Source organism: Balaenoptera physalus, assembly GCF_965194825.1.
Source record: "Balaenoptera physalus genome assembly, chromosome: 8".
Classification (NCBI taxonomy): domain Eukaryota; kingdom Metazoa; phylum Chordata; class Mammalia; order Artiodactyla; family Balaenopteridae; genus Balaenoptera; species Balaenoptera physalus.
The window spans coordinates 105,402,815-105,421,719 of record NC_138887.1 but is presented as its reverse complement, the minus strand read 5'-3'; the positions used below and the strand labels follow the sequence as shown (position 1 = coordinate 105,421,719).

The 18,905-nt window shown below is 40.0% G+C and overlaps 1 protein-coding gene across 1 annotated transcript in view; it reads left to right on the top strand.

Annotated features, from left to right (window-relative positions):
* SLC35B4 (solute carrier family 35 member B4) overlaps window positions 1-15,151 on the top strand; it is a 38,909-nt gene extending 23,758 nt beyond the window's left edge. The window contains exons 3-10 of the mRNA XM_082473124.1: window positions 2,880-2,982; window positions 4,166-4,215; window positions 6,925-7,006; window positions 7,226-7,286; window positions 8,778-8,887; window positions 10,238-10,313; window positions 13,257-13,332; window positions 14,181-15,151. Of these exons, the coding sequence (XP_082329250.1) occupies window positions 2,880-2,982; window positions 4,166-4,215; window positions 6,925-7,006; window positions 7,226-7,286; window positions 8,778-8,887; window positions 10,238-10,313; window positions 13,257-13,332; window positions 14,181-14,427 (805 nt within the window). The 3' untranslated portion in view covers window positions 14,428-15,151. The remainder of the gene's footprint in view (window positions 1-2,879; window positions 2,983-4,165; window positions 4,216-6,924; window positions 7,007-7,225; window positions 7,287-8,777; window positions 8,888-10,237; window positions 10,314-13,256; window positions 13,333-14,180) is intronic.
* Window positions 15,152-18,905: the final 3,754 nt, after the last annotated feature.

Genomic DNA, 18,905 nt, shown 5'->3' with positions numbered 1-18,905 from the left:
ACCTATATAAAAGGAATATGAGGCATCATTTTGTAAGATTGGTATCAAAGATATCAGTAGAATAATTCATTTTCTGAATTTAATACACTGTGACACTCCAGGGAGCCTATTTTTAGAATAAAATTCCTGCCACGACACTTAAAATAACTCTGATGGAGGCAACTATATATATGTGTGTGTGTGTGTGTATGTCTGTCTGTCTGTCTGTCTGTGTCTGTCTGGTATATGGTCAAAGGCCTGGTATAACAACCAATTTTTAACCAGTTATGCATATTTTCCTCTTGCTAGTAAAGTTATCAAATATGTTAAGAGTGGTATCGTTGTTACTTTTAAAAGACTAATGGCTTTTGGAGATAGAGCTGGTAGTTATACAACATTGTAAATGTACTAAATACCACCGAATTGTTCACTTTAAAATGGTGGATTTTATGTTATGTGACTTTCACCTCAATCAAAAGAAAATGAACGGCAAGCTAAGGTAAAATTGTTGCTTCCAGACCTCCATCCATTAGTCCAAAGTTGCATAACTATACTCATGGGGCCAAACAGAAAACAGGGCAGATCTTATAATAAACAGTGTATTGAAAACAGCATTCTTGCTGTGAGAGACTTGAAGTCAAAGTGTATTTTTTTAATTTAATTTAATTTTTATTTTATATTGGGGTATAGTTGATTTACAATGTATTAGTTTCAGGTGTACAGCAAAGTGATTCAGTTATACATATACATATATCCATTCTTTTTCAGATTCTTTTCCTGTATAGGTTATTACAGAATACTGAGTAGAGTTCCCTGTGCTGTACAATAGGTCCTTGTTGTTTAATTAAATTAAAAGAAAAAGAAAGAACCACACACATACAAAGTGTAATCCGTCCAGTTGTATTTAGTAGGATAGTGTCACTTCATCTCTTTGAGAGGGATGCTCTGGTGTGAATGCATCCAAGGACTGGCTAAGATTCATTGGTGTTATTTTGCAGCCTTCCTGAGTAGCCCGCTATAGAAAATCTGGCTGAATTTTGTTACTAATATTGTATTTTTAAATATCCCAAGGTGATGCTAAATATTCTGAATACTTTCCCTTCCCCCATTGGCTTTAGTATCTGCATAAAACTTTCTGCTCCCAAGACCAGCATTTATATCAGAGTAGGAGCCCCAGCATTTTTTGATTCCTCTGGTCCTTTCCTCCTCCTTCCACTATTTCTTTCTTCTCTGGCTGCCACTAGCGTAGTTCAGGAATGTATTCACTCTCGCCATGACTTTTATAGTAATAGCCTGGTTGGCTGACCTCCTGCCTATCACCTCTTCATCCCTCCATTTCAGCTTCCTACCATTGTATCATGACACCCACTCCACATGCACTCAGGTCACGATTAGATTCAAAGTGAAGCCCAAACTCCCTAACCTGCCCTTGGAGGCTCCCCATGAACCTGCCCTGACAACCATGCTCCCATGTGTGCAATTCGTGCCGGCTATTTTATTTTCTATCTGGGAAGCCCTAATCAAAATCTTGCTTGTGTCATTCATCCCCATGAGCGATTTCTAGGCAATACTATGTAGGTAGCGATGTGGAATAGTTGGAATTAATTATCCTGAAAGAACTTGATGACCTCTATTTCCAGATGGCATCTTTTCAAGACGGAACTAGGAAAATTGGGCAAGAAAGCTTGTGAAATCACCAGTAGTATATTACTTAGAAGCTGTGAAGTAGCTCTCACCAGTAACTTTGCATGTGTGTATTACTGTGTTCTGCATTCCTTGTGAAGCTCTTCAGACTTTCCACACTGTGTTCATTTAGCCCTGGTGTGGCTGCCTGTGAGGGCAGATAGCCCCCTACCTCACCAGGAACGCAAAATTGGTTCTTGTCAGGGAAGATAATTTGAGACTCACTGCTGTCACCTTCTCCAGATGTGCGAAGGTGAAAAGGATGGGGATCTGTGCTCAGACTTCCGACATTTCCTGAAGAATATGGAACCACTTATTCACTTTTGCCCTGCATTCTTTAACCATGTACTTCAAATATTATTTTTCTCTTTTTGAATGTATTAGGTTGAATCATATGAAATTGCTGATGTTCAACCCCTTTTGATCTACCAAAAACTGGCATTTTAAATGGTTTAAACTGATATGTATGAAAGGCATCTTAAAAATTATTTAATTAATATTAATTTATTTATAACTTGTGATTTGTGTTCATCCCTTTATCTTTCTAAATGATTAGAGTTCCTGGATTTCTTTTAGTTTTTGCTTTTTATTATTATTTAAAGACCTATACATTGTCAAAAAACAGGGGCCCTAATTTTAAATACAAATCTATGCAAGTCAAATGATGCCCTCATTAATTTGGAGGCCACTGGTTCAAAAGGTGGGATAATTTTAACAGTTGCTAGGGTGAAAGTAACCCTTGACTTAGCACATCTTTTCTTTAGAAACAGTGAAAATTAATAGTATAAACAAGTGTATAGAGGAAATATTTGAGAGAGTTTAACAATTTTTAAGTTCTTCAGAGCTACATGAAAATTATACACAAAGAACTGATACAATAATAAAAATTATCCATTCACTTTAAAAAACCTATTGCTGTCCATCAGGTAACTCTTTTTGAAGCCTCGTTTATAGTTGCTGTACGTACTAGAAAAATATTAAAATAGTGTTTCTTGCAACACATTCTATAGTTCAAACTTTTTCCATGTTATTCTGGCTTTGTGAAGTATTTTCATATGTACTTGGTGCTTGACTTCACATTATAATAGTGATACGATCTTTTAATCCAGAGGAAATAAGCACAATACTTTTTTAACCAAAAATATGTATTTCCTTCTCTACTTGATTTTCTTGAAATCGTGGATCCTGTGTGACGAGCTGCTGTCTCTGCCTCTCAGGTACTACGCCGTAATGGTGACCATGTTCTTCACCGTCAGCGTGGTGAACAACTACGCCCTGAATCTCAACATCGCCATGCCCCTGCACATGATATTTAGATCTGTAAGTCTGCCGGCTCATGTGAACCTGTTCCTCTGGAAAATGCAGCAAAGTGGGTCCATTAAACACATGACAAAAGTAGAAAGGGCCTATAAGGAGTAAAGTCTAGGGTGTAAGAATAGGTCTCATGGATGAATAAGCAGAGGCTGGCTTTCATCTGAGAAGTAGGGCAAAAAGAGAAATATGAAAGTGGATGGTTTACTTTTATTTATCAGAGGTCTTACAGGTGATTAATAAAAGGAAAGTTAAAATTTCCCTGGATAACAGATTTTACCTTTAATTTTCTTCATCTGGTTGGTTTTATATTCATTCTTGCTATGAATGTTATTTAACTTATTTTTCATCACTTTTTGTTTCTTCCATGAAATTACGTTTACTTCTAGTACATGATATAGATACTTGTCTTTTCTGTTTATTTTTGAAAATAGAAACTTCAGATAATTACATAAAAGGAAATTCTTGATGAAGGTAGGGTTTCTCCCAAAGCAGCAGAGGTTTTCATCTTTGCCTCATGCATGGTGGGAGAGCCAGTTTGCATATAAATAAGAACAGAGTGTTCCCTGAAGAACAGGAAAGGAACTCAAGAGGGAATATAGTTAGGATTGCAGAAGAATGCAAAATGGGTAAAAATTGGAATTATAACTTTTCTGTGTGGCCTGAGATTTTTGTGAGATGGAATGTGCGGTCCCTAAAGCAACTTTCCAGAGCTGATTATAATGACTAAGATGACCTTCAGAGCACTGATCACAGAATAGACTTTCAATAGACACTTGCTGGTTGATTGACAACTTTCCAGACAAGAGACAGATCCCTGCACAACTTCATTCAGTCAAACTGTGGGTGAGGAGAAGCTTATTAAAGGCTCTTATAAATTAGATGGGAAATTGGACAAAAATAAGTCTATAACATACTTCATTCCTGCTAGCCCAGCTTCAGCTTTGACCCCTTATTGAGAATTGATCATTTTTATTCTCATTGTCAACTTTAACATGTTGTATTATTTTACATGTAGATTGTTACAGTTTGGAATTTTTGCCATCCTAACAACATAGTGAACCTCACTGATCATTCATCCGAACCTCCTCCTTTCCAGCTGTTTCCCCCACCTTGCCCCAGTTCATACTTATCTTGAATTGTGTTATCTTCTTTCCCTAGTGCACTAAAACTCTGTTGTCTCTTTTCACAGGGTTCTCTGATTGCCAACATGATTCTAGGAATTATCATTTTGAAGAAAAGGTAAACAATACTCTTTTATATTTTGTGTATAGGAAGGATAAGCTGAGCCCCAGCCATAAGTTCATCTGGATTCCTTTTCTCATAGTGATAAGTTTGCGCTTGGCCATCTGCCTTGTTTCTTAGTTCTGTCTGTGACAGTGGTGCCCATTCCTGAGGCAGTGGACCAGGCAAGGGGCCCCACCTGTGGCTTTGGAGCAGCATATTCTCTGTGTAGAATTAATAAACTCTTGTCATTGTTGAATCTCTAGTACCATACTAATCTACGAAGCCAATTGATCTAGAACTTCAGTGTCCCACATGGTCACCACCAGCTACATGTGACTATTTACATTTAAATTTAAATATTAAAAAGTAAATAAAATTAAATATATAGTTTCTCCATCTCACTAGTCACATTTTAAGTGCTCAGTAGCCACATGTGGCTAGTGGTGACCATCTTGGAGAGCCCAGATGTGGAACATTGCGAGCTTCACTGAAGTTCTGTGGGACAGTGCTGTCCTAGGAAGTGTACAACACAACGAGCTAAGAAATAATTGTACGTGTTATAAAGAAAATTCCTAACAAAGGCCCAAGTGGCCAAACAAGATGCAATGAAAAGTTTCAGGACCGTTCTTTGTAACTGTCACCAGTGGCTCTCTCTGGGTACGGTTGGGAAATATCAGAAGTATCTGGGATGCTGTTTCCAAGCATTTGTCTCTCACCTTCATTCGGAGCCTCACTCCCAGGGAGGAGAGGTGTGTGGGGCAGAGACAGCCCATGCAGTCTGGAACACTTCTCAGGGGGAAGTTCATCCTCACTGTTCAGACCAAAATCGTGCAAGTTGGTGCCTGCTTTTCAGTGTATTCAGTACCCAGCCCGAAGTATTAAAACTCTACCAGCTTGGAAAGTAGCTGTCAGTTCAGTGTGGGAAGCTAGAGTTTTTAAGTAATAAGGGCTGTGTCATGAAAAGGCTCCTTATCATGAGCTCTTTATCTCCTGAGGCTTATGTATTCCCCAGATAAGCACCATTGTAGTTGATTTCTTTTCTAGGTTCTCTCTGTTCATGCATACGGAGGTAATGGTCAGGTTCATTATCTTTGAAGTGACCCCTGTGCTTCTTGGTAGTGTAAAGTTCACATTGGGACAGACCTGTGGTCTTTCCAACCTTTGATTTTTGGCGCATAGCAGGGATACATATATATATGTATAATATATAATTCCTTATTATAAAAGGAATGTATTCTCCTGACATACCCCAAATGTCGGGGGCCTTAAACATTGCAGTTTTCCTTAAGAGCTTATTTTTAGTCTGTCATCTTGAATCTCTCAAAGTCTTTTTTTTTTTTTTTTTTTTTTTTTTTTTTTTTTTAATTAAGTTATTTATTTTTGGCTGTGTTGGGTCCTCGTTTCTGTGCAAGGGCTTTCTCTAGTTGCGGCAAGCGGGGGCCACTCTTCATCGCGGTGCGCGGGCCTCTCACTCTCGCGGCCTCTCTTGTTGCGAAGCACAGGCTCCAGACGCGCAGGCTCAGCAGTTGCGGCTCACGGGCCCAGCCGCTCCGCGGCATGTGGGATCCCCCCAGACCAGGGCTCGAACCCGCGTCCCCCGCACTGGCAGGCAGACTCTCAACCACTGCGCCACCAGGGAAGCCCTCAAAGTCTTTTTTGACTCTCTCCAGTCTATATCACCCAGAGAACAGGAATTTCCGTAAGCTAACTGTCTAATATCATGGATTAGTAATTATCTCCTTTTGTTTATCTTGAGTAGCACCCTTCAAGTTTATAGTGTGTTCCCCTTTCCAGGATTTGAAGACCAAATCTGTATTCACCTTAACCATGCCCTTCATTATTGTTTAGACCTCTCTGTCTGATCTTTGCAGGCTGAAGAGTTCCCTTATGTTTCTCTCTGCCTGCAGCAGTGCCTGTGTCCTGGCCCGCTCCTCTTCTCTAGCGCGGTGCTCTTGGCCCCTTGCTCTGCCCCTCAGCCAGTTCCGTTGGCCTTTTTCTGAGGCGCTGTGACCAGAACTATACAAAGTATTTGAGTAGAAAACTTCAGATGTAAGGTTTTAACTTCTTTTCATTCCTGTCTGAGGCCTTTTGCTTTATCACCAAGAGCCTGAGAGGGATGTTAATTGATACTGTTTTAGTTAATGTGAAATGCCGCTGTTATTACTGGTAATAGTCCTATTAGTTTAATATTACTTGCTTTATCCAACTATGCCAACATTTAAAAACAATATTTAAGAGACGTAAAAACAGTCCCCTCCCCTGAAAAGGGACAGTTGAATTCTTTTCTGCGTGTGGAGTCCTGCTGCTTGTTCCTGACATTCCTTCCGTCCTTCCTCTGCCTGCTGTGTCTCTTCACACTCAGGTCTGGGCCCCAGAAGCCAGGAGAAGCAACAGGCATCCCTTAAGATCTATCAGGCTTTCATCCTGGACTGGAGAGCAGGATGGGCTGTCATGTCTGGTCTGTCTTTGTTTTCTGATGAAACCATCTATTGGTGCCCAAACTATGGGAAACAAACTGTCTTAAACACCACCAGAAAGGGCGTTGTTTAGAAACTCGTCAGCATCCTGATTCTTTCGCGCACAGACTTACGTGGGCTCTGCTGGGAAGTGATCCCCTTGACTGTGTTTAGGTGATGTGTGCTCTCATGAACCACCTGACTGTCAGCATCATGTGGAAATTTGTATCTGTGCTTTCCTGAGGTGCTCTTTTTCTTATTTTTGCAGATACAGTGTATTCAAATATACCTCCATTGCCCTGGTGTCTGTGGGGATATTTATTTGCACTTTCATGTCAGCAAAGCAGGTGGTAAGAATCTGTTCACAAATGATTTCTATTCACTACTTGCCTTGGGGGCCCAGGTACTTATTAATGATATAATAAATGTAAATGCTCATGTAATACAAGGATTTAAATCTCTGAAAGAGAAGAGTAGAGGGAAATGGGTAACATAAATATTTCCCTTGTATCGAGGCCCCTTGAATGTAGTTCTGGTCTCTGTACCTCGTATTTTTTCTTATTTCCTAGACTTCCCAGTCCAGCTCGAGTGAGAATGATGGATTCCAGGCATTCGCATGGTGGTTGCTAGGCAAGTACAGTAATTACAATAAAGCTAATTGCCTCTGCAGTTCTGTTTTCAGAGGTTTCTCCTAAGGGATATGTTTCTTGGCAAGAAGCTTCGGCTAAACAAATTATGCCATAGAAGAGAGAGGCATCTGGGATTATTTATCTCTGAACCTTAGTGTTCAAGAAACGAAAAAAAAAAAAGTGTGTATTCATGGTAGCGTGTTCTACAGCATGGATGCTTTCTTGGTTGCCACTGGTGTAGAAAGAAAGTTCTGTGTCTAGTTGCCCATCACACTCTCTGGGAGCAATAGAGTATCATCCATTTCTTTATGATCTGTCTGCTGAGTGGAAGCTTCTACAAAAGGAGGGCACATTACAGCAGTTGACTCTTTAAATTTCCAAGGGACCCATTTCTAAATCTTAGATTTATTTTCCTCATAAGCTGTTCCACGTGGCAATGTTCCCAAACCTGACGGATCATCACAATCTCCTGGGGAGTTTTTAAAAATACAAATATCTCTTTGTTGAATTAATTAAACAACTCCTATAGAGCTTTGCCCTTGCTGTGTATGATAGAGAGGGGAAAGTTAGTGATGGCAATAAGATATTGAGACTGACCAAATGGAAGAAAAGTAGCAATGAAAGAACTGTATTCTCCTCGCCTCTTGACTTTGAAACTTTATCTCTTTAGGTTGTTGTTCTTAACATAGAAAGCTCTTTATCAGCTATTAGAAAGATACTTTATCCAATAAGAACTTGCAAAAGACATGAACACACAATTCATGGGGACAAAATTAATGTTCAGTAAACTTATGTTCAGCCTTGCTAGTCTAGTAATCAAGGAAATGCAAATTGAAACCAAAATGCAGTACCTTTTAATTTTGGTCTCTTATATTGGCAAGATAATAAATGATTATTCTCATTGCTGCTGAGGATGCAGTAGGGCAACCATTTTCATATAAACTGTTTATGGTAAATTGGCACAGCCTTTCTGGGAAAAAAAGTATGTGTATGTATTGAGTTTTTAAAATGTCTACAGCCTTTGACTCAGTAATCCCCCTTATGAGAGTTTATCCTAAGGAAATAATCAACATTTTGTTTAAAGATTTGTGTACTAGGATGTACGTTGATGTTAATGATGAAATAATTGGAAGTAATCTAACCATTCTCCTATTATAAGACATTTAAGTATGGTACATCCACATGATAGAATAATATGCAGCCATACTTTTGAAAAAATTTTAATGAATGACTTGAAGGAAAATCCAGGAAAAAGGTCATGAAGAAAGCAAGATATAAAATTATATATTCATTATGATCCTGTCTCAGCATAAAATATCTACCTAAGTATATATACAGAGAGAGATAGTGTTGTGGTTGATTTTTATTTCTTTTAAAATTTTGTACATGTTCCACATTTAGTGTGTAATGTTTGTAGAACTTAATGTTCATTAAGAAAAGATCTGGAAGTTAGCAAATGCAGGCATCTTGTAACTCGATGTTTGCTTTTTAGGTATTGGGGCACTGACTTTCGCTCTTCTGATGTCAGCAAGGATGGGTATTTTCCAAGAGACTCTGTACAAACAATTTGGGAAACACTCCAAGGAGGCTTTGTTTTATAACGTAAGCAGTTTCTTGAACCCAGGGAAGATGAAAATTATTGAGTTGTTATTGTTATTGTAATATGTTATTTCAAATGTGATATGTCATCCTTCTGATGTAGTCAAAGGATCAATTTATTATCCAATAAACTGTTTTGGGGCCCACGGACTTTGGCACTTTTAATAGGCTGCCACAGTTCTCTACACGAGGTGATCATCATCAGTCAGTGTGAACAGAACATGTCTGCCAACCAGGAACAACCCCAAGGGACAAGGAACCCAATGTTCCTATAGATGAAATCAAGTTAAAACCAATATGGAAACCTAGAAAGGGAATAGAAGTTTCAGAAATCCCATGCCAAGGAGAATATGTACGGCCAGGCATTTGGGAGAGTTGGGGAAGATGGGATTTGAGGAGTAAGTCCCTCAGATGGGCTTTATTCCTTTGATGGAGAGTTTAATTAGTTAATTATATATGCTTTTGCTTCTTGTTTGAAACTGCTGATCTAGAGCCACCTCCTCTAACTTTCCTCTTTCTCCTCCGTCTTTTCTGTTGAAATAATGCCCGGCTCCTCAAGGTCATGGTGATATCATTGCCTCCAGATTCAGTAATCTCAGGGATTCCTTCCCTGCCAACCGTTTGTACTGAAGTTGCAGACAAGCAATTTGAGATATTTAATTAGAACTAGAGTATGCAGCTGAGAATTTAAAAAATAAAGGAACATTCTGTTTGGTTTCCGTGTTTCTTTTAGCATGGTACCTGCTGTATAGTTAACTGCTTGGTAAATGTTTACTGTGATTCCTTATTATTGTGGTGGTAGTAGTGGTGGGTTGTTGTCAAGCACCTTATCTTTGCTTACCTATTGTTTCCCCTTCCTCTTCAATCTCTTTCTATTCTTGTCTTCATTTCTTTATCCCTAACTTCATATTATACTCCAATCTCTTTTCCCACTAGTTTCCTGAACTCCCTAAAATCTGCCTGCACATTCCATATAATTTTTAAATCTGTTATATTTGTTGAACCGTTCTCAAAAATAGTAAAATGTAGCAGATCCTTTGGGCAGAATGACTGTGTGTTTCAATTTTCCATTCCCTTTTGTTGAGGAAAGGATGCTGGCTCTATTTTTTTGTTTTGTGTGTAATGACCATCAGACTTCGTAGGGCAAGAACTGTCATTTGGGGGTTGATATCATGCCCTACAATGTAAGTGGTCAGTAGCACTGGATACTTTTAACTTAACAAATAAGTCTGACTTACTTTTCTTGATATTGCTTGTTAAACAACTTGTAAAACTTTCAATCATTGTAAAGATACTCTAATTCTTCTATAATGTTTTTGCATTTAAATTTACATGAAATGTTTCTTCCCCTAGCATGCCCTTCCACTTCCTGGTTTCATCTTCTTGGCTTCTGACATTTATGACCACGCAGTTCTATTCAATACTTCTGGTGAGTTTGGGGTTATCCAGTAGAATTACCTAACAGTGTTCAGAGGCAGCGTCTTCATTTTACTCTCGACTTGACCACTGCTGTTTTCATGATCTTATCCAAATCATCTGTCCCCCCGGGAAACAGTCCCCGTTCCACCTTCCTGGAATATAGTGCCATTAATCAGTGGTTGCAGCAGCAAAAGCTTTTATAGGCACTTCTCAATTATTTGCAAATGAAGTAAGACAGTATCTTCAAATTTTCTGTTTTGCTGTGGAATTTGTGTTTGCATTTGAAGGTGGAATGTATGATGTTCTGAGAATGCAAACAAATAGTAATAATACTGCAGTGACTGGAGCCGTGAGAAGCTGGGCAGCAGTCCAGCTTCTTTACTCCTGTTCATCCCTCTCTGCTGGGAAAGGCAGTCTGCTCACAGATCCAGGCCGAGCTGCCTCTGAGCAAGGAGGAACAAAAATGATGACAGGGCTTTTTCCTAGTTACAGGGTAGGTATGCAGCAGGAGTAAACAAAATTAGTTCAAATGTCTACAGTGTAAGTTAGCTATTACTTTTTAAAGTATTTAATAAATTAACTAATAATTGCCAGTTAACTTGAAAGAAATTACTGATATAATCCGATTATCTACTAAAAGACATAGCTTGTTATACAGACAAATGAATACACAAGGAACAAATACACATTTTAAAAATTACGTCTTTATGTTGCTCAGACCTAAAATGGTAAGTGTATTTTGTAGAATGACAGTAGGTGCTGAGAAAACATTTGTTTGCTATCTGGTCACAAGTTGTGAAGTTGTGACTGTTCTCTGAGTTTGCAGAATTGCCTGTCCCGTTTGCCTGCAAAAAAGTGTGTGATGGCGGCAGTGTGTAAGAAAGTTTTTAAGGCTCTGAATTACTCAATCATTTCTGACTTTTTTTTATTGAGGTATAATTGACATATAGCTGATTTTTGACACTGGTTTTTAAGGTCTCTTAGAGTCCCCACATAGCAAAGGGCTGGATATAAATACATTATCAAATTCCTTAGGATTGATATTGATTTAGTTACTAGAATGCTCCTTCTAAAAGTCACAGGGATGGGTATTTTTATAAAAAATTTTTTAAGGTCTGCCTTTAAAAAATTGAATCTTTAGAATCATTCCTAAGTTAAGTATACATTTTTTTCTCTTGCTTAAATGTCTCAGATGAACGTGTTATCCTTGAATATTCTAAGGGAACTGTACATCTGTCTAAATACTTTATTTCATATTGATTGTCTTTCCTCAGCAAATTGATACAGTGAATCTCTGAAGTTATTAAACAGTAATAACATTTGTTAACTTTCTTTTCATTTCAATACTTGCTAAGTGTTTCAAAGACAATAGAATACCAAATTATGGGGATTTCCCACTAATCCAGACATACAATTTTAATAAATTATTTATATATATGAATTTTTATTTTTTGCAAAAGAAAATTAATGTTCATTTACTAACCGGATCTCAACATCACTTTGTTACACTTTCTTCAGTTATGCTGTATAATTCAAGCCCCACAAACAATTTAGCAATATAAAAAGAACTGACCCTTCGAGGATTACTATGTCCTTATTCTCTGATCTTGGATATTTTATTTCCTCCCACATATTTACTGTGCAAGTCTCATGATATAAAACTAACATAAGAATGTATTTAAAGGAAGGAAAGTTACAGTTCCTCACCCTACACGTGAGCTAATTTCATTTTACCAGTTTCCTTCCTGACTCTATTCGCATACATTCTTACATAGTCGTAATCCTTGTGTAGATATAATTTTATACTTGCTTTTTCACTTTCATTCTGAGTTTTTTATATGATGATATATAATCTTTACGATTTTTTTTTTTTTTGTCAAGTATATAACGCCTCATCTAGTTTGCTTCCCTTTGCTTACATAGTCCTTGCTCTATCATTGGACATTTAGGTTGATTCAGAGTTTTTCCTTATTATAAATATGACTGCAAAATATATAAAACCTTTTTCTTTTGAATTAACTAGGATTGATTCCTAAGAATAAGAAGCGATACTTTTATGGCTCCTTAATGCATATTGTGAAATTGATTTTTAAAACAACACCAGGGCTTCCACGGTGGCGCAGTGGTTAAGAATCCACCTGCCAATGCAGGGGACACGGGTTCGAGCCCTGGTCCGAGAAGATCCCACATGCTGTGGAACAACTAAGCCCGTGCGCCACAACTACTGAGCCTGTGCTCTAGAGCCTGCAAGCCACGACTACTGAAGCCTGTGCTCTGCAACAAGAGAAGCCACCGCAATGAGAAGCCCGCACACCGTAACTAAGAGTAGCCCCCGCTTGCCGCAACTAGAGAGAAAAGCCCGCGCACAGCAACGAAGACCCAACACAGCCAAAAATAAATTAATTAATTAAATAAATTTGTAACAAAAAAACACCAACTTATACTGTCACCCACTGAATGGCTGCTAGTTCCACTACCACCTTGCCAGATTAGGATATTATTTATAAATGTTTAATTGCTAACTTAATAGATATAGAATGGTACAGCCTTGTATAATTTAGAATTCTTTGATTAAGGATTGAACATATTTCCAAATGGCATTTAGTTATGGGTTATCTTACATCTTGTGTTAACTGTCAGTTAAGACCATATCATTTTGAACCTCTCTGTGTTTCACAGTCTCTCTGTAAAGTGGGGTCCTATTCAGGTGAACGGTAAAGAGTTTATTTTAAAAGTAAAATAAATTATAATTTGTTTTAAGAAACCAATGTAATGACTCTTGAGGCTGGTGTAGCCTCGAATCAAGGCAAGTAAGTGGTGTATGATCCAAAGGTATTTGCAAGAGAAATAACGCCTCTATTTCTATTATGTTCATCTGTGTTACTTTGTTCAAAAAGATGAAAACATAAGCTGTCAGAAGTGATATAACTCTCTCTCCTCTTAATCTTTGCAGAATTATATCAGGTTCCAGTGGTTGGTGTGATAGTGCCCATCATGTGGTTCTACCTCCTCATGAATGTCATCACCCAGTATCCTTTGCACCCCTCTGCCATATGGCCTTTGCTGTGGTATTTTGGCATAGGAATGTTTATTCTTTTCTTCTAATGGTGCAGTGCCATGAGTTTCGTTTTTGCCTTGATCTCTTCTGCAGTAAGCAGGAGACAGACAGGCCCATCCAGTGAGCTCCTTTGTTGCGGGAAGAGGGGGGAAAGAGATGCTGGTGGTGTGGAGGGTCAGTAAGTCCCAGGGCACCAGGAAGGAAAAGCTCTGGGTGGAGGTGTAGAAATCAATGGGTAATGAAGGATTAGTATATGACAGAAATGCGCTGTGATTTCTACATGGAGTTTTCCAGTGTCCTAGGATGTTTCACAAGCTGCCACAAAATCCTGCAAAGAAATTTCAAATTAACTAAAACCTAATTTTTAAAATGGCTCTTTGGAACCACCGTTAGGTCCATTATAAAAATCACTGAGTCTTTGAAACAGTGAAACAGATTGAGATTGACCTCATTGCTCTGAAGTCACCTCATTCGTTTGCCCTACAGAGTTCTTTTTGGGAAGAGGTGTGATCACCTTTACCGAGAGGGTTACCTTCTGTCATTACTGGGGAGGCGACTTCTCTGTAAACTCTGGCAAGAATCCAGGATAAGAATAATAGGAGGCTTTCAGGCAGTTTCAAGTTAGGATCCACAAATGCAATGGCAGGCCAGGAATTCTGCAGGCTGTTCTAGCAAGGAAGTGCCTCAGGGCAGCTGTAGCCAACCCCCATGTTTTTTGGTTCCTAGAACGTGAATGTTGAAGCCAAGAACCTTGCCAGAAGGTTCTCCCACTGATCTCTGGGTTGCCTACAGAAAACCACCTTAACCCTGCCCCTCCAGGTACGTGTGCATCTGGGGCGTCTTCATCCTGACCACAGAATGCGCCTCCCTCACCGTCACCCTCGTCGTGACTCTACGCAAGTTTGTGAGCCTCATCTTTTCCATCTTGTACTTCCAGAACCCTTTCACTCTGTGGCATTGGCTGGGCACCTTGTTTGTCTTCACTGGGACCCTAATGTACACAGAGGTGTGGAACAACCTGGGAACCACCAAAGGCCAGCCTCAGAAGGAGGCCAAGAAGAACTGAGGCCTTCCTGGAGCAGAGAGACCAGAGGCTAGTGAGCCAGGGTCTGGCCACCATTTCACCTTGGTTAATGCTGAATCACCCCCCATGTGCCAGAGAATCCTCAGAGGGACGGACTTCTCAGATTTCTCATGACTATACAGACCAACATTTGTGGACCCTGAATAGAAGCCCCCAACCCTGAAATAGGAAAAAAGAACAGTTCTCCACTATTGAACAGCCTTTCCATTTGTTGTTTCTACCAAAATTTCAGCACTGTACTTGCTTATTGAAATCTGAGTCCCCAGAGCTACTAGTTTTACATCCACGGTCTTGGACAAGATTTTCCCTGTCCTGATGATTCTCTGCTGTAACAGCCTTTATCCTCCTGTGGCCTTTCCCCTTGTTCCATCACCCTGCCACCCACAGCAGCACTTTTCAGGCAGACGCTCCAGGCACCACCCCCCCACCAGGAACAACCAAGTGGCCGGGTGAACCGAGGCACCGGTGATGCTGGGGTTGGGCTTTCTCCTATGTGTTGGGAAAGAAGCAGGTGTCCCTGTGCACCCTGGTGACCCTGGGGCAGGACTGGTGGGAATCCTTTCCCACATTTTTCCTTTTTTTGTTTCTATGCAAAAGTAATATGCTTTCACACTTTTTGCTTTCTGTACTTAGAACAAACCTGCAGCATCTCTGTATGGCACAGTGTTAATAAGAAAGAAAGGTTGTGTTTGAATTGGGAAAGAGAGACTTTTTCTCTGTGTCTTCTCTCAGTTTTCTGATTGATTAGCCTCGAGCTGAGATGGTGACGCCAGGATGGCCCAGGAGAAGCTGGCCCCCGGGGCAGGGGCACCCAGAGAGCACAGACAGGCACTGAGGGTGGGCTCCACGTGGGGGAGGTTAAGCCTTTGAAATGCTTCTCAACCAGAGACGTTCAGCTCCGCCTGGCAACTCTGATAGTTATGACCAGCCAGGCTAATGAGTGAACCAACATATTCAGTGGGTGTGGATGTGGTGTATCAGGCCAAATCACAACTAAAATGGAAGTTTTTTTTGGGGGGGGGGGATGTCATCTTAATGTTCTTGATGGGTATGGGAGTGTGTGTGTTTTATCATATGTATTAATAGAAACATGCCCCCCTTCTGCTAATCATCTCAAAGGTCTGGTTTTCCTCCCATAGGATAACTTTGAGAAAGAAGAACAGTGTCAGGATGGCACATGTAGGTGTGTGTGTGCTCTCGTGTGGTTTGTGATCACTCGGGAGAAGAGGAGAGCATGAAAGTCTGTGTTTTTATTTCCTTGTCTTTCACTCAGTTCAGACCTTCATTGTCTCACACAGGTACGTGCTCTGGAGGCCGTCAGACTTACCAGCCCATCTTTTCGCACACAGACAGAGGCCCCTCCTTCTGCGCTGGGTTCAGGTTGTGTTCTTATATCGAGATTTGGCTCTCAGGGTCTCTTGAGCTCACCCAGGGTGTGGTGTGTTTACTCTACTATCTGGAGCTGTTCTCTCATGGGTCTGCGATAAGTGTCCTAGAACCACCGGGTTGCTTTGGGGAAGTCACTTAGGCTGCTTGGGTTTTTTGTTACATAAAATGTGGATGCTGTTTCTCCACCTAAGTCACAGGGTTTTCAGATCAATTTGTCGTTCTGGACATTGACAGCTGTTCAGTGCCAGTGAAGGTCTACACTGAAAGATGCGGAATTAGGTGTGAACTTGTTCATGGACTCAAAAGGTACTGTAGAGTTCCTCAGACTGATGGTGCTATAAATACCATGTGTTAAATATCCTCTTAAAAACAAGAACAACAAAAGCTGCTTTTCTTATTGTTTAATAGAAGAACCAGTCCCCAGGGGCTATTTGATGGCTGCACATCTGGAGTCTTGACAGGGTAACTCCTAACAGGATAGAGCCTTACATGACGTAGCATCACTTTTTTTATGTTGATGGGAAATATTACAATTTTTAGTTACTGAAACTGTGTTGATGTACACAGACAGCATTTAACTGGGTCCACGAGGTTTTAGATTCTGGCTTTAGAGAGTGTGTGTTCCTCAGTCTGAACACCTCCGCTGGTCTTATTAACAGGAGGATATGTATGGACAGATTAAGGCGCTCATACAGCGAAATAAGCACGTGTAAGAACAGAATGTCTTAAATGCCCTGGGAGTTGGTTTTTTTCTCTAGTATTTGGTTATAAGGAAATAAATCTAACAGACACTAGTTAATACTTCTTTAAACAATTTATTCCCCTTGGTTAACTTGTTTTTCATTCCAAGTTGAAACTGATTTCAATCCCTGTTAAAAGGGCAAATAAACTGTTTTATAGAGGGTCAGACTCATCCCTAATTGGAGGAGAAATGTCCATTAAATGCCTTTCATCTTTCTCTGGGTCAAGACCATGTAATTTTGTGCCCCAGAGATAGAGGGTTTAGTTTGTTTATAAGAGAGATTGGTGTTTAAGGCATCCAAAACTCTACCCTTAGAACAAAGATCAAATAGCAAATGACTAGCCAGAAAATACAGTGTGTGTGTGGGGGGGGGGTACACCCGTGTACTCACTTCACAGCTTGACCATAGTCGTGAGGTACCAGGAGAATATGGGGGATACTTGAATTATTTTATTTAATGTGTACAGAACCTTTACCACAGTTCTACTGTCATATTATAAATGCTTTTTCATTTTTTATTAGGAATTTATTTTTGATCCTTTCTTCTCTTTTTCATCCAACTAAAACCATTAATGCATTTGATAAGTCTCTATCTAGTTCTAAAGTATTTAGACACAATCCAGATAGTTTTTTCCTTCTTCGTGCCCAGTTATCCAAAATGAATACGGTACTTTAACTGGGTCATTGTGTCAAGTGAAGAAAAACCACGAAAGCTGAGCTGATCTGTGCCACCCCTACCAAACCCCTTCCATTCTTCTGGGGAGGTCACCTGATAATTTTTAAGGATTCTAATCGATATCTTGCGGTCATTCCCTGAGCACGTTTCCTCCCTTCTGCATATTTTTTTCACTTCTGATCCCCCACTTCCAGTTTCTTCAGCAACCTCTGGTCACTTGCGTAGTTTTCCACTGAGCAACACCTATAATCTTGTATCTGTTTATGCCTCTATTCTTTGGGGCGTCTGGGTGTTTCTCTGTGGATTTTTACAGGGTATACATATCTGTGTAGCATGTATCTTGTCACACACTGTTACAAGCATTGATACTAGGGGGGTGTGTCCATAAGGATGCGAATATCTGGCAGAGTATGTGAATGTATGTGTAGATGAATATGAATGGGATGTAATGTAACATAATGTGAAAATATTTATATGTTCTGTTGCAGCTCAAAGTGGGGCTGAGAATCCTTACCACGTTCCTGTCTATATTTGGAAAGCAGTAGTATCTGTATTTTGCTCATTTTTACCCTGCCTCTAGCTGACTTCACTCTCAGTGCCAAATGCCTGTGGTGAGGGGAGGTGGAAAGCATTAGGTCAGGAGTAATTGTAAACCAGTGAGTTAGCTCTGGGCTGGTGGACATGCTCATTGGTGGACAGCTGGCATATGAGACAATGTAGCAAAGACCTGAGCATCTCCACAGATGCACATTGAGAGGCACCCCAACCTAGAGATCTGAAATCAAGATCCTACAATTTGTTGTAGTTTGTTTCTCTTTGGCTAGGAGTAAATAGAATTATGAACATTTTGGTCTCAATAGCTTTATTCTGAAAAATGTGCATGGAATTTACCTGTGGCAGTTCAGTCTTGGGTTGAAAGAACTGTCAATATAGATAAAATCCATTTTTATTACATATGCGTGACCTTTGAAAACGATTATAAACAGTGTCAGTAAAATAACTAGTCATAAGCATTGGAATATGTTCAGTGTGTACCAGGCTGGGGAGGGAGACTCTGTAGTGTGCTGTCTCTTTCTAGCAGCTTCCTCACAGTGGACATTGCAGAGAAGGGAGGGACCAGGGTCTGACTTTTGTCCCATGAATAAATAAACCCTTACCAAGATCTCTTATTCCCTCAAGTTTCTGAGAAAACTTCTAATGGGTTCCTGATACCCATTCCCACTCTTCATCAGTTGATTAGCAAGAAAACGAATAAGACGAAACATTCCTAAGATTCTAAGCCAGAGAGGGAAGGAAGGATACACACCAGGAGTTGTGGGTATTCGGCTTTTTGTTCTCCGGTTGCCTGGTGGGAGGAGGGCAGAGCATTACAAATTTAGCACCTTCCATCTATTTGATGCTCTGTTCAGGAGCTGCCCTCCGGGTACCATTAAAGATGCTTAAAAGTTTTTGGAGTAGGCTGCCTGGGGTGACCCTTACGTCTCCGAAGCTGATATAGTTGGTTTGCATCAGCTGATGCCTAGAGCTCATTGTCTTTTTGTCTCCTCAGTATCATACTGAGACACTCCTCTGAGCTTTACCTACTTAAATCACTAAGATCCTGCAAAATGTCCTCAATTTCAATCAAGTAAGGCAAGCTGTGAGGGTACCAGA